Source organism: Hemiscyllium ocellatum, chromosome 13 (genome assembly GCF_020745735.1).
Source record: "Hemiscyllium ocellatum isolate sHemOce1 chromosome 13, sHemOce1.pat.X.cur, whole genome shotgun sequence".
Taxonomy (NCBI): domain Eukaryota; kingdom Metazoa; phylum Chordata; class Chondrichthyes; order Orectolobiformes; family Hemiscylliidae; genus Hemiscyllium; species Hemiscyllium ocellatum.
Window position 1 is genome coordinate 59,143,846 of NC_083413.1, and position 24,452 is coordinate 59,168,297.

At 38.8% G+C, this 24,452-nt stretch overlaps 1 protein-coding gene across 1 annotated transcript in view; it reads left to right on the top strand.

Moving 5' to 3' along the window:
• The first annotated feature begins 310 nt into the window (after positions 1-310).
• cul3b (cullin 3b) overlaps positions 311-24,452 on the top strand; it is a 61,903-nt gene continuing 37,761 nt past the window's right edge. Inside the window, 3 exon segments of the mRNA XM_060834858.1 lie at positions 311-397; positions 22,998-23,195; positions 23,512-23,625. Coding sequence (XP_060690841.1) covers positions 311-397; positions 22,998-23,195; positions 23,512-23,625 — 399 coding nt within the window.

Genomic DNA, 24,452 nt, shown 5'->3' on the forward strand with positions numbered 1-24,452 from the left:
ATCTCATGTTCTCCTTGCGAAGACTGGGCCGAGCTCTCGCGATATCGGCCTGCAGAGTGACCTGCGCACTGAGGGTTTCGGCGGCCATAGAGCCGGGGCTGGTATTTTCCAACAGATTTTTTTTAATATTAAAAACAGTTTCATGGTCGAAGGTCCTGTCGCCTCTCGCTTGAAGGGGTCAGATCGACCCGAATCACTGGCCGTGGATCCGATCTGATTGAGAGGTTTAATTGTAGCTCGATCTTTAATCGGAACTTCCACTCCCCCCCCCCCCCTTTTCTTTTTCTCTCCTCCCCTGTAAGTGATTCCTATGTGAAAGAAACCATCCGCCAACATGTCAAACCTGGGCAAAGCTGGGACGAAGAAAGACACCAAGATGAGGATACGAGCGTTTCCCGTAAGTAAGGACACGGTAGCCGCAATTTAACAGAGTAAGCGAAAGGAAACGCGCCGCACACTGACAGAGAGGCTGCGAATGCTTCAAATCGAGGGCCCGGGCTTCGACGGATGTCAACACAGGAGCAGGCCCCTTTATCGTTTGATTAATATTCATGGTGCTCAGTGAAAGCCAAACAGAGAGTCTGTTTTAATCCTTGACTGTTTGCTGCGATGCCCTCCCCCATTCAGGAACACGAAGCGCTGTGTTTGTTTTGTCATTCTTTAATTCACTTCCTCCATCTTTCTTTCGCCTTCCCCCCCCCCCCAAAAAAAAATCAGTAGAATACTGTTGGTTCTGACATACTGAAACACAAGGCAATAAGTTGTGAGGTGCGGCTTTCATTTTCTGAAACAGTTTTACAACTTCGAATATTTTCGATTTTCTTTTGAAAGTGATGGAATGGTATTGTGGAGTGCTAAGTATTTACTGTGTTTCCAGTCGAGTAGTTAGGCTGTTTAGGTAGTCTATACTGGTTCGCAACTTGCTGTCATACTAATGAACTTGGCTCATGGTCTGAAAATTTAATTGTTAAGAGCTTTGTGACCAGAGCTCGTGCCCCAACTCCCGTTGGAATATTTGGTTCTCTATCTTTTGCAATATGCATGAGTTGAAAGGTGAGAAGAATGTGTCTCCTTTGGAATTAACGTTAGTAAGCTGAAAACCTCGAAAGATATGCTCAAATCGTTTACAGCAACTTTGTTTTGTATCATATGAAATACATATTTAGTCAGTTCAAATGCATTTTTATAGTTACTGATGGAAGTTTGAAACTGTTCAAAACAGCACTAAACTGAAAATATTTTGCAAAGATTAAGTGTTCATGTATTTAAAGCAGGACAAACTAGATAGCAAGCTTTTTATTCCCTCTTAAATGAATTTGAAATCATGCAGCGATTGCCTTCTCCCTGGAAAAATGACATATTCAACATGCAAACAACCTATATATAAGTAGAACAAGGATCAGTCCCTATGTAGACATTACTATGAAAGTTCATTCACTGACAGTTTTAGAGACAAGTTTACCAGTGGAACATGTTTGTTTAAAATAATTTGTGCCAAGTTTTAGCCATACAGTCTTTGCACAACTTCAATAATGTTTTGACACCACCAATTAACATACAATCTCTGAAGTTGGTATGTTATTTTATGGATATTCTTTGGGATTTTTGCTCAGACATTAACTTTTTAAATGACCAAACAAAGTGGAATTAAACAATACTATCCAAACATTGGATTTTCCTCAAGAAATTCTCCTTAGCTAACTGAAACTTTGTCTTAAATAGTGTAAAAGATCACTGATCATAATTTGGAAAATTAAAAGTATAGAATTATGTGGTGTATTGCCAGTGTAAATTCTGTTACTTCTCTGTCATGTGTTCAAGGGTAACTGAGTACAACATTGCACAGTAAAGCTAAGATTGATATTTATCTGATGTGTTTGTGACAGTAGAGATATTGGACGGGAAGCTACTCTGTTAGCTCTGTACACCTACCAGTAGGTGCTTCCCAAAGGCATCCTTTCCAAAGTAGTTCAAGATGTCCAAAAGCTAATCAGCTGTGTTTAATCAAAGCACAACTGAAAGATTGGATTTCAAAATATGAAAAGCAGAAATGCAAAAGCTTTTTTTTTCTTGCTTGGCCTTTGATAACTTCCATATGTATAAACAAAATGCCTGCTCCCACATTGTTCATTTTCTCTTCAGTTGATGATCATTAGTTAGCATGCTTATGGCTTCTCCCAGTGTTTTAGGGTAATAGCAGGTATTTAGTGTTGTCTACATTGTCCAATTTCTTACAACTATGATTAAGATCCTCTGTGAATTGGTGATGCTAACTTGAATGTTACCACTTTGAGTTCTGTGTTGAATTACCATCTTTGTACTATCAGGATATTTTTTTAAAAACAAAAATTCAGTTTCAATATCACAAATGTATGGAAGTAAATACAGGAAATTATGCTATGTTAGTGATTATATTGAAATGGCTAAACAATGTTATTGCAATTATATAGTTATTGCTTTACTGATTCAACTGCTTTTTCTGAATATACTACTGTTGTGCTATCTAATTTGCAAAATCACATTGACCGAATTTAATGCCCGCTATATACCAGAATAAAAGGCCTTCTGCAGAAAATTTACATTCTTGTAATGAAACAGTTGTTGGTTAATATGTTAACCAATTTGCACATGATTGGTATTTTAATGTGTGAAAAAATCTATATTGTTTGGTTGCATAGATCCATTTGTAAAATTGACTTTAAAGTGAAATTCAGGAAATTGTATTTGCAGCATTACCAAGATGATTCAGTTAGAGCGCGAGTTTGTTGATTTTTAAATTGGTTCCAGAAAGATTAGCTGAAAACAAGGTTAGCCTTATTAGCAGTTACCTAAAATTACTAAGAACACTTCATTTTTTTTTAATCAACATTGACCAGCATGATAGACACTGTGCAGATAGGTAAAAAGATTCAAAGTAGGGGAATGTAATTTTGATATGCATCAAGTCCTGTTTAGCAACAGACTACATTCCTGTAAACCTGTAAGCATGAACAGAATATCTGAATACATAGTTTAAAAACTATCATCAAAATTGTCAACTGTCAAGTGTGAGGTTGTCCATTTGGGAAGGACAAATAAGAATGGGGAATACCGTGTTAACAGTAGGGTTCTTAATAAAGTGGAGGAGCAGAGGCATCTTGGGGTCTCTGTTCATAGCTCTTTGAAAGTTGCCATTCAGGTGGATAGAGCTTGTAAGAAAACCTATGGTGTATTAGCATTCACTAGCAGAGGGATTGAATTCAAGAGTCGTGAGGTGATGTTACAGCTGTACAGGACCTTGGTAAGGCCACATTTGGAGTACTGTGTGCAGTTCTGGTCGCCACATTTTAGGAAAGATGTGAAAGCTTTGGAGAGGGTGCAGAGGAGATTTACCAGTATGTTGCCTGGAATGGAGAGTAGGCCGTATGAGGATAGGTTGAGAGTGCTAGGCCTTTTCTCATTGGAACGGTGAAGGATGAGGGGTGACTTGATAGAGGTTTATAAGATGATATGGGGAATAAATAGAGTAGACAGTGAGAGACTTTTTCCCTGGCTACAAGAGAGTGTTACAAGGGGACATACATTTAAGGTGAAGGGTGGAAGGTATAGGGGGGATGTCACGTGTAGGTTCTTTACCCAGAGTGGTGGGGGCATGGAATGCGTTGCTTTTGGGAGTGGCAGAGTCAGAATCATTGGTGACCTTTAAGCTGCAATTGGATAGGTACATGGATAGGTGCTTAAGCTAGGACAAATGTTCGGCACAACATCATGGACCGAAGGGCCTGTTCTGTGCTGTATTGTTCAATGTTCTAAAAGTAGAAAGTTTGAGTTTCAGTGAATCTGAATTGTTAAATGATGTATTTTATCTTCAGTATTAGGGTATATAACTGGGAACTGGTAGCTGGATTTTTGAAGAAAATCCAATATTACTGTACAAATCAAGAGCTCATGGTGTTGGCATAATACCTTTGAATCAAGAACTGGCTAATGAGCAGAACAAATAGTTGGGAAAAGTTCAAAAACAATGGTGAAAGGACACGACTTGAAATTCTTAGTCTATTTATCTCTTTGCATTCTTCCAAAGCTCCTGGGTTTCTACGATTTTTTTTGTTTCGCGTCTCCAGTATGTGCAGTTCTTTTGTTTTATTTTGGTTGGGAAAAGTGACTCAATTATTTATAAACAATGTTGGTGTCTCAATTACTTATAAACAATATTAAGGCAAAGTGGTGGACGTTGTCTATGTGAACTTCAGCAAGGCGTTCAACAAGGTTCTACATGGTTGTCTGGTTAGCAAGATTATATCACGTGGAAACCAGGGAAAGCTAGTCATTTGGATACAAAATTGGCTTGGACGTAGGAGACAGAAGATGGTTGTGGTGGAGGGTTGTTTTTCAGACTGGAGCCCAGTGTCCAGCAAAGATCGGTGTTTGGTCCATTGCTTTTTATCATTTATATAAATGATTTGGATGTGAATATTGGAGGAGTGGTTAGTAAGTTTGCAGATAACACCAAAATTGGTGACAGTGAAGAAGGTTATTTCTGAGTACAACAGGACCTTGATCAGGCAGGCTGAGGATTGGTAGATGGAGTTTAATTTAAGTAAATGTGAGAGTGCATTTTGGCAAGCCAAATCAGGGCAGGACTTATACGCTTAATGGTAGGATTCTGGACAATGGTGCTGCACAAAGTGACCTTGAAGTGCAGGTTCATAGTTCAATGAAGGTGGAGCCACAAGCATTCAGAGTAGTGAAGAAGGCATTTGGTATACTTGCCTTTGTTGGTCAGTGCATTGAATGTAGTTCAGGATGTCAAATGTAGCTTTGGGATGTCATATGCAGCTGTACAGGACATTGGAGATTAGGCCACCTTTGGAATATTGTGTTCAATTCTGGTCTCTCTGCTATAGGAAAGATGTTAACATTGAAAACGTGCAAAAAGGAATTCCAAGGATGTTGCTGGGATAGGTGGAGCTATTTTCCCTGGAGTTTTGGGCCTGAGGAGTGACCTTTATAGAAGTTTATAAAATCATGAAGGGCATGGGTAGGGTGAATTACCAAGATCTCTTTCCCAGGGTAAAAGAGTCCAAAACTAGAGGGCATAAGGTTAACGTGAGAGTGGGGAGATATAAAAGGTATCTAAGGAGCAACTTTTTCATAAAGAGGGTGGTGTGTGTGTGTGTGTGTGTGTGTGTGTGGAATGGGCTGCCAGAGGAAGTGGTGGAAGCTGTTACAATTACAACATTTAAAAGGCACCTGGATGGGTACACGAATATGAAGGGTTTAGAGAGATATGAGCCACATACTAGAAATGGGACTAGAATAATTGAAGATACCTAGTTGGTATGGACAAGTTGGACCGAAAGATCTGTTTCCGTGCTATACAACGCTGTGATTCAAAATGACTTAGCTGAAAGGACTGATGCATTATAACCAGCATTATTGATAAAAAGATTGAGTAGGGTATAAACAAACTGCAAAAGGATACGGAAAGGTTAAGTGAGTGGCCAAAAGGTCTGGCAGATGACGTATAATGGGAAAATGAGATTATCACTTTAGGAATAATAGAAAAGTAGAATATTATTCAAGTAGAGAGAGACTATAAATACTGCAGTACAGAGCTGCATGCCCTTGTGTTGTACATGAACTACAAAAGGTTAGCATGCAATTGCAGCAAATAATTAGGAAGACAAATGAAATGTTGGCCTTTTACCGCAAAGAGGTACAGTGTAAAAGTGAAGTTTTACTGCAACTCTACAGGGCATTGGTGAGATTGTACCTGGAATACTGCAGTTTGGTCTCTTTACCCGAGGAGGCGTATTTGCATTGAAAGCTGTTCAGAGAAATTCACTAGACTGATTCATGAGATGAATGGGCTGCCTTGGGAAAGGTTGAGAAGGTTGGGCAGGTAATTTTGGAATTCAGAAGAATGAAAGTGATTTTTTATTTGAAATATTTATAATTCTGAGGGGGTTTGACAGGTACATGCTGAGGGGATGTTTTTCATTTATGAAAGAAATTGAGAACTAACAGACAATTTCAAAATAAGGGATACTCCATTTATGTCTCATTACCTACCAGAAAGGCGGTTGGAGAGATGAGATTAATCAGTGGGTGCTCAAGAGTAAGGAATTTCTTTATTAGTGGAGGAAAAGGCATTGGAGAACCTTGAGGGACTATTAGCTGACAAATCTCCAGCATCTGATAGAGGGTCAAATGTCAGCTGGAGGTACATTGAAATGATCCAATCTAGAGATAACAATAACGCAGATGAGCTGAGGCAAGAGCAAAGTCAGGTGATCTTCAGAAACGAAAATAGGTGGTCTTGTAAATTGCACAAGTGTGTGGTTTGGTATCTTTATATCTGTGTTCTAAAACATACCTTTGGAGCAGGTGGGACTTGAACCCAGACCTTCTGGCTCAAGAATAGGGAAAGTACCACTGCGTTACAAGCACCCCTTAAATATATAGCTGGAAATTGATCTCGACTTCAGTTATGACATCAAGATTGAGAGAAGCCTGGTTCTACCGCAGTTCCCAGTGTTGGAAAATAGTCTGTGTAGCTGAGAGAGGAAGTGAGGTAAAGCTAGCTAAATAAAACACTCATAGCTAGATCAAGTTTTATATGTCCAAACCTGAGTTGCTATTTCTGTTTTTCTTCAAGGTACTGAATGTTTATACATGTTTAATTATATAAAGAGCCTTGGGTAGGACAGGCATTTCTTTTAGCCATAATTTCTCGTAATGCTTTGAGCCAGCATTTAGCATTATAAGCAATTACATCAATATTTTCAATTCAGCTTTGCTAGATCAGTAGTCAAAGTATGTTTGTAATCTCTTGACTGTTAGTTCATTCTGCATTCTGATTTTTTTTCTAGCTCAATGGTCAACTTTTAATGTAGAATTTGTATTCGTCAGCTGATTGTATGTAATGCTATAATTAGCTATGTCTGGAAAAGTGCAGAGAATCAAATTCAGAATTTTCTTTAGTTAGTTCAAAGCTTATGCCCATCTCGTGCTAGAATGTGGTCACCAACTCTATGTTCCACTGAGCCACCCATAGGTTAAGGTGATACAGAAAATCCAAATTCAAGAAAGGGGGATCAGTCTCTTCTTTTACAGTCCCATAGCATCACAGAATTCCAAACAATGTAAGACATACTTTTGGGTCTTTGCCAGAAGTATGCTCATCATCTGACTCCCCATGTACTGTTACACTTGTGATCTGTTTTAATAAGTCTCCTAGACTTGAAGCGAAATAGGTTTTGATGCCTTTCTGGCTGCATTGAGAGTGACTGGTAGCCTAGTGTGTACAAGGCAGGCAGTAAAGATTAGGTATCTACTTTTAAGCTGTCTAATAAGAACAGCAATTTTCCTGCTTAGAGTGGAACTCTGCAAACAGTTTCTAATCTAAATGTTTATGGAGTAAAGGCAATTGTTCGACACCAGATAAGCACAAACTAATTTCAAGGTAAAGTTTTAAGTGTTCAGGAAAAGAATAATCAACAGGCAGTAATAAGTTTTGTGATAATCAATTTTTTAGGTGTTGCTTGATGCCGTTCTGAATTATGCTCCCTCGGCATTTGCTCCTAGTAAAGAACATAAGCTTCATTCATGATACTTGCCACATAGAGTCACAGCACGGAAACAGGTCCTTCGGCCCACACTGCTCAATACTCCCCATGGTGCCACTCAGCTAGTTCCAATTGCCTGTATTTGGTCCATATCCCTCTAAACCCTTCTCATCTAGCTACCTATCCAAGTGTTTTTTAAATGTTGCTATTGTAGCTGCCTCAACCACTTTCTCTGGCAGCCCATTCCATATATGCACCACTCTCTGCATGAAAAAGTTGCCTCTCGGGTCCTCCTCCTTCAATGTTGCCCCCTCACTTTAAACCTATGCCTGCTAGTTTTTAGTTCCCCATACCTGGGGAAAAGACTATATGCATTCATTCTACCTTTGCCCTTCATGATTTTATACACCTCTGTAAGGTCACCCCTCATTCTCCTATGTTCCAAGGAAGAAAGTCCAATGCTAGCCAATCTCTCCCTATAACTCAGGCCTTTAGTCTTGGCAACATCCTCAAATCTTCTTTGCTAATTTAACTGTCTTTCCTATAACAGGGTGACCAAAACTGTGCACAGTACACTCTGGCCTCACTAATGACTTATACAAATATAATATAACATCCCAACTACTATACTCAGTGCCTTGACTGATGAAGGCCAGCATGCTAAATGCCTTCTTCACCACCCTGTCTACCTGTGATGCTGCTTTCAAAGAACTGTGTATTCATACTTCTAGGTCTCATTGTTCCACAGCACTCCTCAGGACATTACCATTTAGTATATAAATCCTACCTTGGTTTGACATTACAAAGTGAAACACCTCACACTTAAATATATTGAATTGCATGTGCCAATCCTCAGCCCACTTCCCCCACCTGATCAAGATCCCTCTGTAATTTTTGATAACCTTCCTCACTATCAACAATACCTCCTAATTTTGTATAATCCACAAACTTAGTAATCATGCCTTGTACATTCACATCCAGATCATTTATGTAACTAAGGTCCCAGCACTGAATCCCTGTGGCACACCACTAGTTATGGGGTCTTTAGTCTGAGAAACAACCTTCAGCCATCACCCTCTACGTCCTCCCATTGAGCCAATTTTGAATCTAGTTAGCTCTCCCTGGATTCCATGCAACCTAACCTTCATGACTAGCCTGCCATCTGGAACCTTGTCAAAGGCCTTACTAAAGTTCATAGAGACAACATCCACTACCCTATCCTCATCTATTCTCTTGGTTTCCTCTTTGAAAAACTCAGATTTGTCAGGCATGACTTCCCAAAAACAAGTCCATGCTAACTATCTCTAATCAGACCTTGATTATTCAAATGTTGATTGATCCTGTCCCTCTGTATCCTCTCCAACAGCTTGCCCACCACTGATACCAGGCTCACTGGCCTGTAGTTCCCTGGCTTGCCTTTATAGCTAAAGATGAAGCAAAAATCTTTGCAAGGGCATCTGCAATTTCTTTCTGAACCTCTCAAAACATCCGAGAATGGACCTCATCAGGACCAGGAGATTTATCCATCTTAATGCGCTCTAAGGCTGCAAACATCACCTCTCTTATGAATGCGGTCCAAAACATCCCTACTTGTTTCCCTTATTTCCTTAGCATCCATGATTCTCCTCTTCGTAAACTCTGAGGAGAAATAATCATTAAAAATCTCCCATCTCCTGTGGCTCCACACATAGATGGCCATGCTGACCTTGAAGGGGACCAATTCTCTCCTTAGCTACCCTTTTAATATTGCTATATAACCTCTTGAGATTATCTTTAACCTTATCTGCCAGAACCATCTCCTACCCTATTTTTGCACTTCTGATTTCCCTCTTAAGTGTGCTCCTCCACTTTTTATAGTCATCTAGGAATTCACTTGAATCCTGTAGCTTAAACCCAATGTATACTGCCGCTTTTTCCTGACCAGAGCCTCAATATCCCTGTCCCCGAACTCTTGCTATCACAATTTTAAAGACCTCCCATTTGTTAATTGTCCCTTTTCCTTTGAATAGACTCACCCGATCGACCGATGCTCAATTCTGCCTAGTGGTCCAAAATTGGCCCTGCCCCAGTTTAGCCCCTTAACCTGTGGACTAGTTCTTGGTTAGTTCAAGTTGAACTTATCTTTGGATTTATGTTGTAAGTTTGGGAATGCTACAAAATATTACTTTTAAATTCATGTTTCAGTTTTAAAATAGACTTTCCTTGCTGTGTGTCCTTCGTTGCTTGAGCAAGGGCCTGTTTGTAAATGCTATTCCCTGGAGTGTTGCTATGCACAAATATAGTTTGGACAGATTTGCTTTTGTTTTACTTAATTGCAGTGGAATGCAGAATAATGTGGCAGAGATTATTAATTTGTCAAAAGAAAAATCATGTTTTCGACCCATATTTTGCTACTTGGTGGCAAAGTATTTTTGCACGTCAATACTGAATCCTGTACCACAATCTGATTTTTAAATTACGAACAGGTGAGCCGGGTGTCCGTTGTCATAGCTTAGATACACTTAAGGAAAGTTTCTTTGTATTTTCTGCTATATTTGTGTATCTGTAGAAAGTACAGATACCCCTCTATTTATAACTTTGAGGAAAATTAACGTTAACTGTTGCCATTAATCCTCAAAGGCAGGGATATTCCGTAAATTTGCTATTAAGTTGAAAACGTTCAGTATTTGAATCATATAATCTTCTTGATTATTTACATTTCCATTTTTAGTGGATGCCTGTGATAATTTTTGAAGTCAATAGTCTATTGTTGTATCAACTTGTTTTTGAAGAGTAGTTGGGTCTTAGGAATTGTTGTACTGGAGTTAAAATTAAATGATGATATCAAAGAATTTTGACAATTACTAGGAGAGTGTCAACAGTAAAAAAAATTTACGTAGTCACATCAGAAATTTCAATTTTCTCCACAGACATCCATTCTACTGTTGTCTGGATGATTACCAGTTCTGATCATCATGTCTTTCCGTGCTCCTTCCATCCATTAAAAGGGATATGTCCAAGGAATTATTTTTGTATCAGTACTGCTGTTTACCACCATTTGTATACATTCAATGGAAAAGTGCTTTTCTTGTTATTTAATGCTTATCAAGCCAAAGCAATTTACTGGGTGGTGGAATGCTTCCCATATTAGTTAGCAAGCAAGACTTGAATCTTAACTTCTGATATTTTTCCCATCAACCTTCCTGTAGAGTTTTTTGAAAATGAGTTTGCCACTTGTGGTGAAAGAGGGACACCAATTAATCAACCTGAAAAAAAATGTACATGTCCTCTGAGGTGAAGATATGTATGTTGTGGGAGTAAAAAAGTGGAAGAAAATATGGGGTGGCACGATGGCTCAGTGGTTAGCACTGCTGTCTCGCAGTACCAGGGACCTGGGTTTGATTCCCGTTTCGGGCGACTGTCTCTGTGGAGTTTGCACATTCTCCTTGCATCTGTCTGGGTTTCCTCCGGGTTCTCCGATTTCCTCCTACAATCCAACGATATGCAGGTTAGGTGAATGGGCGGTATATCATTAGTCAGGGTAAATATAGGGTAGGGGAATGGGTTTGTGATGTTACTATATGGAGGGTCAGTGCGAACTTGTTGGGCCGAAGGGCCTGTTTCCATACTGTAGGGAAACTAATCTAATCTAATGCCACAGATGCCAAGATGCTTAACATTAGAACAGTGAGATATTGCTGTAGAACTGTAGGTTTTAACATGTTAGAATGCTTGAAAACTCTTGAATCATATGGGAAGCATGGAATATAATACATAGAATTTCTTCAAGACATTGAATGAAGTTTTCAGTGCAGTTGTAGGCACCTCATTTAGAAAAACAATAAGGGAGTACTGAGAAAGTAAATTTGCTTTTACAGTCTAAGATTAAAATTAGAGATTATAATTTTGAAGAAAGTCCTTGACCAATTTTTGGCTTTTTCCATTAAAATAAAGGCTTGGCAATGTCCAGTAAAGATCTGTGTTAGTAACTAGTGAAAGATTGACCAAATTTGTAATGAGTGGAGAGATGGAGTTTGCAATTATGGGAGATATTTTCAGAGATATGTGTTAAAAATGTTTACTGTGAAATACTTGAAAATTATGCAGCTGAACTGGAGACAGATGTGAGGTGAGAATAAGGTGCAGATTGTGGACATAGGGAGAGTCTTGAATATTCATTTTCAATTAGAAGGTGTGCTGGAATTACTGCCTCGACTGTCAATAAATGGATATTGGAACTTTAATTTTATATATTCATGTATATACTGTATGTTTGCAGCTAGCAACAGCCCAAATGTTTAGTTTCTGGGTGACTGCCCAAACACTTGACATCTGAGAACATATGCTGTTGTCATATTTGAGTTTGCTGGAAATGAATTAAACATGTTGCTGCCTTGTATAACCACTAACAGTCAGCAATTTAAAATTTGTATTGGAGGATAGAATATAGCCTTTACCTTACTATGTTTCAATCCAGTGCATCTATTTCAGTGTCCTGGACTATGCAGTAAGTGACAACATAATGCTTGCAATTCAGCTATAAGAAGCTTCTGTCAAAGATTTTGTGATCCCTTTGCTACAGGTGCCTTTCTCAATGTTTGCTTAAATCTGTGGCCAAGTCTAAGAAACCTATAGGCACACAGAATCAATGATGTCATCAGGATTAGTGGTCAATCACTTTGAAAAAAATGGACAGAAAATCAAGAGGGGAAAGAAAACACTAAATATTAGCTTTTAGCATGTTATTTGAAAATCCTATCACACCTCACTCAATGAGATGCAATATTTCAAGAACTTTTATACACGAGATGATTATGTAGTGGAAATGACATTGTACTAATGTTGCAGGCTAAAGTTTGAGGGGCGGGGGTGGGGTTTAACTCACAGTTTGTGGAATATAAAGTCAGTTGACAGTGTCGAAGTGGACACAGAATTGGTTCAGTAATGGGAAACAGTAATGTTTAAAGGATGTTTATTAGAGTGGATGAAGTTTTTGTTGTGGAGATTCCTGGTGTGAGATTTACATTAATGATCTAGATTTTGAAATGCAAAGGTCAATGTTGAAGTTTGTGGATGATAGATAACTTGGAAGCATGGTAAGCTGTGCAGAAGACATTGTAGACCTTCAAAAGGCCATTGACAAGTTTGTGGAGCAGGTCGATAATTGGCGAATCAAGCTCAATTTGGAGAAGTGCAAAGTGGTACATTTTGTTAGGAAGAACATGGTGAAGTGGTACACAATAAAGGATATTTCTGCAAAAAGTGTTTAAGACAGACCTGGGCTGTATATGTGTGCCCAGGACTGGTGGAGAGAACAGTTGGTAAAGCATACAGCATTCTAAGCTCAATTATTGGTTGCATAAGAGTACAAGAATAAAGAGGTTGTGCTGAACTTCTGTAAGACAATAGTTTGCTGTCAGCTACAGTATTGTGTAAAGTTCTGACTGCCGTACTTTAGGAAGGATGTAAACACGCTGGAGAGAATGCAGAAGTAGTATCTGAGAGTAGTTTCAGGCATAAAAAAATCTCAAGTACAAAGAAGTTGGGACCATTATCTTTGGAGTGAAAAGAAAGCAAATATTTGTTAGTTTCCTAAATCATAAACGCTTGGATTTAAAAAGAAACTGAGAAACTGTTCGTAATTGTAAAAGAATCATAAGAAATAAAGTTTGTGAAATGGTGGGCACAGGCTGTATTCTAATATTTTACTTGACGTCCGTCATTGTCATTGCAAAGCAGTTGAGAACAGGGAAGGGACAGTCAGGGTCATAGGTAACTGATTTTAAAGTGATTTGCTGAATTACTAAATGTATTAGAAAGTTTCTCAGCAAGTGTTTCAAGTCTGAGATGCACTGCTTAGAAATGTGGAGGCAGGGTCAATTAAGGTATTCAAGAGGATAGTTTTTCTGAAATAAATAGAATAATAGATGGTGAACATGAAAACTCTAACTTTTCCTCCAAGTGTTTGATCTCAATTCTTTTTGATGCAGGCCAGCAATCCATTTTTTAATGACTACTTTCTCTATCTGTTCTCATGTTTTTAATGATTTTCATACGTGGGCAGCTAAATCCTTTTGCTGCTCAAACTAATTACGAAGGGATATACCTTTTAAGGTAAGAGCGGAATGTTTAAAGTTTGTGAGAAGATTTGTAGCTCAGGTGCTCGTTGTTGTGGTTCTGTTCGCCGAGCTGGGAGTTTTTGTTGCAAACGCTTCGTCCCTTTTCTAGGTGGCATCTTCAGTGCTTGGGAGCCTCCTGTGAAGCGCTTCTGTGCTGATTCCTCCGGCATTTATACTGGTTTGAATCTGCCGCTTCCGGTTGTCAGTTGCTGCCCGCTGCAGTGGTCGGTATATAGGGTCTAGTTTGATGTGTCTGTTGATAGAATTGATAGAATAGAACTAGACCCTATATACCGACCACTGCAGCGGACAGCGACTGACAACCGGAAGCAGAAGATTCAAACCAGTATAAATGCCGGAGGAATCAGCACAGAAGCGCTTCACAGGAGGCTCCCAAGCACTGAAGATGTCACCTAGAAAGGGGAATGTTTAAAGGAGATATTGGGCAGGTTTTTTTACACAGATGGTATTGAGTGCCTGGAATGCACTGCCAGATGAAGTGATAGAAGCAGTACAATAGCAATGTTAAGAGGCATCTTTGTGGACACATGAATAGAACGATATGGACTATGTAGAGGCAAAATGTGTCACGTGTCAGCACAGCTTGGTGGACTAAAGGTTCTTTTCCAGTGTTGTACTGTTCTTTGACTGCTTTCACTCCCGTGTTAGATGTTCTGATTTGTCTTTTATGGATTAAAGGTTGATAATATTTTGCTTCCCTGTATTGAATTCCATCTAATGTAGCATTCTCCATGCACTTTCTCTCTGTCCTTTGTCAGGTCCCGGGCCTGTCCCCAGCAAATCTGTTAGGAGAAAATGAGGACTGTAGATGCTGGAGATCAGCATCGAGAATGTGTTGCTGGAAAAGCACAGCAGGTCAGGCAGCATCCGAGGAGAGGGCGAAACGACGTTTCAGGCATAAGCCCTTTTCATCAGGAATAACTGATGTTTTTCCAGCACCACACTCTCTTGACCCATGAAATCTGTGCGTTTTAACTTGACATCATCGGCAGTCTTTGAAATACAAGTTTATTCTTTCAACAATATCACTAATATAGTTAAAAACTGCGGAGAAAGTACAAATCTGTGATGTACCTCTTGTTGTATGAATGAGCCTTCTGTTTTTGATCAATCAGTTTCCAACCCAACTAAGGTTACCTCCAATGACATATTGTTGTTTTCATTCATAATCTTTTACACAAAACCTTATTAAAAGCTTTGTGAACATCTGTCAACAACTTACACTGATGCTCCCTATTGCTAATGGTACCATGTTACAAAAGCAAACTTCCAGCTAGATTAATCAAACACGACATACCAGTCATACATCTATGTGACTCATTGATTAACTGATAATTATCCAAATGTTTAGTGACAGCCATTTTACCAATCCCCATAATTGGTGTTAAAATGTCATAGAGCCAACCAAATTGAAAACAGACCTTTTGGTCCAACTAGTCCATGGTGACTTTGTTCCCAAACTGAACTAGTCCCACCTACCTGTATTTGGCCCATATCCCTCCAAACCTTTCCTCTTTATGTAGTCATGCAAATATCTTTTAAACATAACTTTACCGGCATCCACTTCTTCTGGAAGTTCATTCCACACACTAACCACTCTCTGTGTAAAATAAAATGTTGCCCCTCGTGTCCTTTTAAGTCTTTCTCCTCTCACTTTAAAAATATGCCCCTAGTTTAAATTCCCCCACCTTAGGGAAAATACCTTTGCTATTCACTTATCTATGCATGATTATTTTAAACCTCTATAAGGTCACCCCTCAACCTCGTATGCACCAGTGAAAAATGTCCCAGCCGATTCAGCCAATTTTATAATTCAAAGCCTGTGTTCCTGGGAACATCCTGGTAAATATTTTCTGAACCCTCTCCAGTTTAAAAATATCTTTCCTACAACAGGGTGACCAGATCTGCACACAGTACTGCAGAAGAGACCACACCAACATTCTGTACCACCCCAACTTGTATACTCAAAGGTCTGAGCAATGAATTCAAGCGTGCTAAATGCCTTCTATTACCAAAGAATTATGCACCTGAACCCCTTGTCTCTCTTTTCTACTACGCTACCCAGGATCCAAACAACTACAAACCTGCTGTGCTTTTTAAACATTGGATAGGAAAATTGAACATTAAACTTCAATGACATAATTCCTGAATGTAGAAGACATTGAGAAATTATGAAAAATTCTATTTTCCCTCTTTAGTTTTAAATTCTGTTGTATGTGGGAGCAGTAAAAGGCTATTTGGCCCCTCAAGCCTGTTCTGCCATTAACTGAGATCATGGCTGATTTGTGGCCTAACTTCATATACCTGTCTATGGCCCATATTCTTTAATACCTTTGAACAAACATTTATCTATCTCACATTGAAAAGTAACAACTGATTTAGAATTAACTGCAATTTGTGGAAGAGAGTTCGAAACTCCTACAACCCTTTCCGTGTAGAAGTGCTTCCTAGTGTCTCTCCTGAACTGTCTAGCGCTAATGTTTAGACTATGCCCAGTGGTTCTAGAGTCCCCAGTCAGTGGAAATGGTTTATCTTTATCTATTGTCTGTTCCTGTTGATATTTTGAAGACTTTGATCAGGTCATCCCTTAACCTTCTAAATTGTAGAGAAGAGATCATTATTATTTTGTCTTCCTTCTTTGTAAAATCAAAATAAAGACCCGAATTTGCATGTTCTTGAAATCTGTTATCATATTATCTGCACCCATTTTGAAAAGTTACAACTGTTCCCTCAACTGTTCTTCTGATACAACTTTACATTTTGTAAAACTTCGCAAAAGATATTATACTTTTGTTAATTTTGGCTATCTTTAACCAAATACCAGTGTTGGATTTCCACTTTTTGTTGTCTAAAGCTATTCAATTAGTTATGAACTCTTATTGTATGTAATGACTATGGTTGCTTAGCTACTGAAGTGGCACTTTAGTGTTTAGGCGTATGTATCGTTCTTGTAATATACCAAAAATAATTAATGCTTCACACATTTTTGTCTGTAGATTTATCGTTAGTAGTTTAGTTCAGTTAACTGTGATCAATTTATTTCTTATTCCTTTTGTTTGCTTTTTGAAGTTAACAACTTCAATTTCAAGAAGGGAGAATCTCAAACCCGCTCCAAGTTCAATAATATGTCAGAATATTAATTCTGATTTGTTGTTCATCATTAAGTTTAGTGTGACCTGTTCTCAATTTTAAATTATGTTTTTGAAAATTCTGCATAAAATCTGGAAATCAATTGTCATTACTACTAGAATTGGTTTTCGTCTTGTGGAAATAAAAAAAACACAGCAAAGTAATGAGATTATGATCTCTCTTTATAATTTCCATTTAAATCATTTGGATTTTGAGCACTGAAGGTAATTTTCTTTCCACCCCAACATTCTTTGCTGTTCCTTAACATATATACGCTACTTTCCTTACCTAAACAGTTTTTATTGCTACTAAAGATTCATTAGAAGCCGAATAATCAAGTTGCCGTAGTTCCAGAAGACCATAGGGCTGCTCTCTCTTTAGTCAGAGACAACTGATGGTAAATTTAATCTGAGGGTCACCACACCTCAGGTGAGTGGCAAAGTTGAGAAGGCAGGCCCTTCCTGATAATGTCAACCGGTATGAGAATTGAACCAGCTTTTGATGTCACTGTGCATCACAAACCAGTTGTGCAGCAGCTGAGTTAACCGGTCCCTCATTTTTAACATTCTTGTCACAGTTTTTAAAAATAAAATTCAAGCTAGTAGGCACTAAAACTTCGTTGTAACTGTCAAGAAAATCTTGGAATTTGCTCTAAGTTTAATTGAAATGAGATGCCTTAAGAAAAAGGAAAATGTAAATGTTCCAATCTTGGGGGTAGCGCGTTAAAACAGAGGGGAGCTGAGACCCCTTCTCAACTGGTCTGACCTGCTCTCCTTTTCCAGCTTCACGCCTGTTGACAATATTTGTCATAGTTTTGATTACAGCCATGAGCTCTATATTCCACATTTTATTAATTGAATTTGGACTTTACCAGCTGCTGTGGTGGGGCTTTAATCCATATCGTCAGAGTGTCAGATTTTGGAATACGAGTTCAGTGACATTACAACTATGCTACTGTCTCCCCATTTAGGTACCCACATTTCAACTGTCACATTTGCACTTTTTTTTTTACACCATTGAAATCAATGTGAAGTTAGACAAAAACAAATTATAGATGCACATGACTGGAGACAAAATACCCTCATCGTGATTGATCTGTAAAACCCAACATTGCATATTTAACAGTAGTTAAACATTCAAACTTTAATGGACTACCAGCTTACACTTCAGTACATTATTAATGTTTAGCATTCTTCCACGTAGTATGCAGTTCCTATTTTTGCACAGTGTTTAAACAAATTTTTAAAATATGCATGATTTCAGAAACACTTCAGAAAATTGCACATTGACTCCTTGATTTAAAGCAGGCAAGAGAGAGAAAACAGTTAACTGCAGACCTATCAATCCTAAATTAGTTGTGGGTAAGTTACTGCAGTCTGTGCTGAGGGCAAAATGATTGGGACTGACTGCTGTAATCCAAGCTATCCTCCTGATTATTTACCACCCCACTGATTGTTTTGTATAGTTTATGAACTTACTGACCAACCCTCCGGTCTAAGTCATTTATATGAAGGACAAACAGCAAGGGCCCCAAAACTAACCCCTGTGGCACCCCACTGGAACACACATCTGTTCAGAGAAATGCTCACAACTACTGCCCCTGCTTTTTGCCACTCAACACATTTGTCAAATTTCCTTGGATCCCCTGGGCTTTTACCTTTGATATATGTCTTCCATGCTGAATCTTATCAAAGCCTTGCTGAAATCCATGAAGACTGCATCAAACACCTTGACCTCCTCTAAGTGTCTGGCCACCTCTTCAAAAAATATTTTTATTTAAATTCATTCATGTGACGTAGGCATCACTTACTGGGTCAGCATTTTTGCACATATCTAATTGCCTTTGAATTGAGTTGTTTTCTGAACTGCATTTCAGAGGGCAGTTAAGAGTCAACCACATTTCAATTACCTGTCATATATAGGCCAGATCAGGGAGGGATGACTGATTTCCTTCCCTCATTTATATGACAATGAACAATGTTTACATGGCTGCCATCAGACCAGCTTTCTGTTGAATTCAAATTTTGATATCTGTCATAGTTGAATTCATATTCCTGTCCACAGAACATTACCCTGATGGTCTGGATTAGTATTCCAATGACATTAAGGGGAGTAGTAGTGTAGTGGTGAAGTGTACAAGATTTATCAGAAACCATCAGTAAGATATCTCATGAGCCTGCCATTTAAAAAAAAAGTCAGATCCACTATGTAAGGGGAAACAGAATTAGATGCATAAAATAAAAACAAAATATACTGTGGATGCTGCAAATCTAAATTAAAAACAGAAACTTGGAAAAACGCAGGTGCAGCAGCATCTGTATTAAGAGGAGTATTTAGCAGAAGTTTCCTTAACTTTTTAATGGCAGGTGACTCTGGATGTAACACAAATTGGAAACAGAATTGAAGTGTCACATCTCCAGAAGGAGTATTGAATCAGCTTTTGTTCCCTACATTCATTATTTATTTGGAATTTTTACAAACCCAATATCAACATTTGCTGATAGCACAGAAGTAAATGATTTCTACTAGATGGACAAAAGAGTAGCAGATTCAGTGAGATCATTTTTCTCATAGAAGGTGGTTTGTATGTGGCCTGAGGAAGTTGTAGACGCAGGCAAAATCACAATATTTAAAATACATTTAGACAGGTACATGCATAGGAAAAGTTTAGAGGACAAACACTGGCAAATAGGACAAGTTTAGTTGAAGAAACTTGGTCAGCCTGGACAAGTAGGATCAAAGGGTTTGTATCTGTGTGAGATGACTGATCAGTCTGTGGATTGTGGAGTCGGTGTAAGTTTAGTCATATCTAATTAACATTTTGAGGTCATTTAAGGATAAAGAATTGTATATTATAAGCTACCAGAAGACATTTAGTAAGGTCAACTCAAAAAAAAATAGCAAACTTTTAAGTTTACTGATTTGGATTCAATCATAAACGTGAATTGAAAGCTGTTTTGAGTACATGTAGTTTTGAGGTAAAGCAAATCTATTCTGATTGACAGACTGTGACAAATGGTGTCTTAGGGACCTATAGAGAGCCCTCAGTGTCATTCTTTGAGAGTTGAATGAAGGCATAGACAGTTCAAGTTTGCAGTTAACACTTCAATGGATAGCCTATTTGATTAATTCCATGTGATATTAAGAAATAGCCGAAGGCACTGGATGCTACAAAGGCTATGGAATTAGCAATGATTAGATTAGATTCCCTACAGTATGAAAACAGGCCTTTCGGCCCAACAAGTGCACACCCTCCAAAGAGTAACCCATTCCCCTACCCTATATTTATCCATGCCTAATGCACCTAACATTACGGGTAATTTAACATGGCCAATTCACCTGACCTGCACATCTTTGGGTTGTGGGAGGAAATCGGACCACCCGGAGGAAACACACAGTCGCCCAAGGCAGGAATCAAACCTGGGTCCCTGGAGCTGTGAGGCAGCAGTGCTAACCACTGAGCCACCCCTAATTTGATATTAAAGAGATGTGTTCTGCAACAAGTCTAGACCCTAACCAAGCTATTCTAATACAATTCTGAAATTGACATCTTTGCAGCAATGTAGAAAATTGCCCAACTGTATTCATCCACCAACAGCAAGGATAAATTAATACATCTTCCCCCTGTATGCTCTGTCAACACTGACGGAAGGATTGTCAACAATTCTATCAAGTACCATTACTCAGCAGTAATCTGCTTACTGATGCTCAGTTGTGTTCATCTAAGACCAATCTGTTCCTGATCTCAGAACCTTGATCTAAACAGACATAAGAGCTGAACAGAGTTGAAGTGAGAAACTCAGCAGGTCAGGCAGCATCTGTGGAGAGAAAGCAGAGTTAATATTTCGAGTCTGATGACTCTTCATCAGAACTGATGAGCAGACCTGAAGAGAGTTGAGGTGAGAGTGATGCTTTGAGAAGCCAAAACATGAGTTATTGCTGTAAACCTGACATTGAGGCAATTTTGGTTGACTGACATTAAGAAGCACTTGGGGTGGGAACTCCTCAATGGTTGGTGTCCTATATCGACAAAAGGAGATACTTTTGGTTGTTGCAGGTCAATCATCTCACTTCCAGAGTATTGCTGCAGGAGATCCTATCTTCCCTCAATCCTAAATTCGAAATGGGAATGTTCACTGAAAGTTGCACAATGTTCATCATCTGTTGTGAATTTTCAGATAATTAAGCAAATTTTGTCCATATGTACTACTGTACATTAGGCTTGGGCTGATAAATGCCAAGTGACATTTGTACTCCACAAGTGCCAGACAATGAACATCTCAATCAAGAGAATAACAGCATCTCCATTTCAGCATAACCATTGCTGAATCACTCAGTATCCAAATCCTGAGTTAGTTATCATGAACTAACCACATAAATATTATGGCTAAATTAGGAGATTAGAGGCTGGGAAGTTTGCAGCAAGTAACTCGTGTTTTGACTTCTCAAAATCAAGTACAAGGCACAAGTCAGCAGTTCAGTTGCCTGGATGAGTGCAGCTCCAGTGATACTCTAGTTTTATACCATCTACAAAGCAACCTACTTGATTGCACACCATTTTCAATGCAGTCGTGTGAAACTATCTTCAAGATGCACTTCAGAGGGTTCCTTCAAAAGTGCCTTCCAACCTGTGACCTCAAAGATCAGAAGGAAAAGGGCAGCAGTTGCATGAGAATGCCTGTACCTTCAGGTATCTTTCCAAGTCATGCGCCATACTGACTTACGACTATACTGCTATTTTTTTCCACTGCTGCTGAGCCAAAGTTCTAGAATTAGAGCACCCTTTCTTCCTACAGCATTGTTGGTGGATCTATACCACATGGACTGCAGCAGTTCAAGAAATCAGCTCACCACCATCATCTGCTCGAGGGTGATTAAGAAATAGGGATGGGATATAAATGCTGGACTATATAGTGATACCCATATTCAGCAAAAGAACTGAAAAAAAATCAGTTGTATCACTTTTTCTAATGCCCTCCTGGCTGACCACCTCCTTGTGTTTTTTTTATACATTCAAACATATGGGCGGCACGGTGGCACAGTGGTTAGCACTGCTGCCTCACAGCACCTGAGACCTGGGTTCAATTCCCGACTGTGTGGAGTTTACACGTTCTCCCCGTGTCTGCGTGGGTTTCCTCCGGGTGCTCCGGTTTCCTCCCACAGTCCAAAGATGTGCGGGTCAGGTGAATTGGCCATGCTAAATTGCCCGTAGTGTTAGGTAAGGGGTAAATGTAGGGGTTTGGGTGGGTTGCGCTTCGGCGGGTCGGTGTGGACTTGTTGGGCCGAAGGGCCTGTTTCCACACTGTAAGTAATCTAATCATAACCGAAGCTTGCATTAAGTCTCACTTACTCATCTCCTTTTTGGCAGCAATTTGATTTTTAAACTTCTCATCCCTTCATAGCTGAGCACCTCACTGACTCTTAATATCCTTCAGCACTTGATTTCTGCAATCCAATCTGGCTTCCTGTACGGATTTAATTTTCGTTGTGAAACAATATAGAATTGTATCTTCAGATGCTTAGGCTTTAAACTCTTGTGTTCTCCGCCCAAACCCCTCTGCTTCTACCTCTCCAGGATATGTTTTAAAACTTGACTCTGACCAAGCTTCTAGTTACCTTTTCTTACGATCATTTTATGTGGCGTACACTACTGTATGATAACATTTCTTTGAAATTTCTTAACCTTTTAATATAATGCAACTTTTATCACCAGTTATCTCGTTTCAGAAAATAGAAACCGAATAGCTATGGTAAGCAAAGAATTGATCTAATGGCACTAGTATGTTTGGATGAGCATTGTTACCCCAGCAATTTGGGCTTATGGATCTTTGTACATCTTGCTTATAGCACATTCAGTACTTTGGAAAATGACAATCTTTTAGTTTTTGAGATGGATAACTTTGCATAACACGAGTGATCACTTGGGTGATGAATTAGGAGCTGGCTGCTACAGGTATATAAGAGCTGCAAGGGCTAATAATAATTATCCTGCCTGTCCTAAGCACCCCCTTCTTCCACTGGCTCATTATACTTTTGCAGCAAATGAAGTGTTAACATAACCTTTGTTACCATAGCTAAGATCAGAATAAGTTCTGATCTTAAAAATGTTTTTCATAGCTTGTAGCTAATTATTATTCAAAGTTTCAAAACTGACAACCTGATTTGACAAAATGTTAAATTTGTATATTTTCGCTTGCAGATGACTATGGATGAGAAGTATGTAAATAGTATCTGGGATTTACTAAAGAATGCCATCCAAGAGATTCAGCGCAAAAATAATAGTGGGCTCAGCTTTGAGGAACTCTACAGAAATGCATATACAATGGTATTACATAAACATGGTGAGAAACTATATACTGGACTGAGAGAAGTTGTAACTGAACATCTGATCAATAAGGTATGTGCCCTTGAGAAACAGGATTTTCTTCAAGTATATGTGTGGGATGTTTTAGAAGTGGAATTTAAGTTTGCCATGACTTCATAGTGAATAGATTATGTAAACAAATAAAATTTTGCTTAATCACTGAATATTTCTGTTTGGAGGAATAAGTGTTTACAACCATTTCCCTTTATTGGTAAATACTGGAAGGTAAAAGGAGATTGGTTTTGGCCCAGTGTCTGTCTGCCGTATTACTGTTGGTTATCAATAGTTTTACTTACGGATGCTCATCAAAACATTACCCATAAAAACTAGTTGCATATTTCTTTTTCAGGTACGGGAAGATGTGTTAAACTCATTAAATAATAACTTTCTACAGACCTTAAATCAAGCATGGAATGACCATCAGACTGCAATGGTGATGATAAGAGACATACTCATGTATATGGTAGGTAGGCTTGATAAATGTCACTTAAACCAATACTGTTGTACATTCTTCCACTGTATTTAACTCACTTTAATGTTGGTAAGGAAAGGTGATTTTTGGGAAGCAATCAGTGAATGAAGGATCTAATGAAATTATTTTGACAGTAGAACTCATTTGATTGTTCCTGTTTAAAATTACAACACTTGTTTGATTTAGCCATTTAATTAGCCATTTTGATAATCTGTTTATGATCTATAATATATTTTGTTGAACAGTCTGTGAGGCATTGCTGTCACATTCATGCTACCTCTACAATTTACACATGCACTTGACAGTGAGAAGCCGCTCATCTGTTCAAAGACTGTTTCTGTCTCAAGCTTGCTGCTCATAGGTTCATTAATGAACTTGTCAGTGGGGAATATGGAAATAAAACAACCTGTGATAGGACAGCAATAAGAAGTTTCACAATGTAACTCCTAGCGAGTTTACAGAAGATTTGTAGCTCAGGTTGAGATTCTCGATGTAGGTTTGCTTGCTGAACTGGAAGGTTCATTTTTAGACGTTTCATCACCATAAGAGGTAACATCATCAGTGAGCCTCCGGATGAAGCACTAGTGGTGTGGCTGCTTTCTGTTTGTGTTTGTGTTTCCTTGGGTTGGTGATATCATTTTTTTTTGGGGGGGGGGGAAGAGAGGTAAATGGGGTTGAAGTCAATGTGTTTGTTGAGAGAGTTCTGGTTGGAATGCCATGCTTCTAGGAATTCTCGTGCATATCTCTGTTTGGCTTGTCCTAGGATGGATTCTTTTGTCCCAGTCAAAGTGGTGTCAGTCCTCATCTGTATGTAAGGA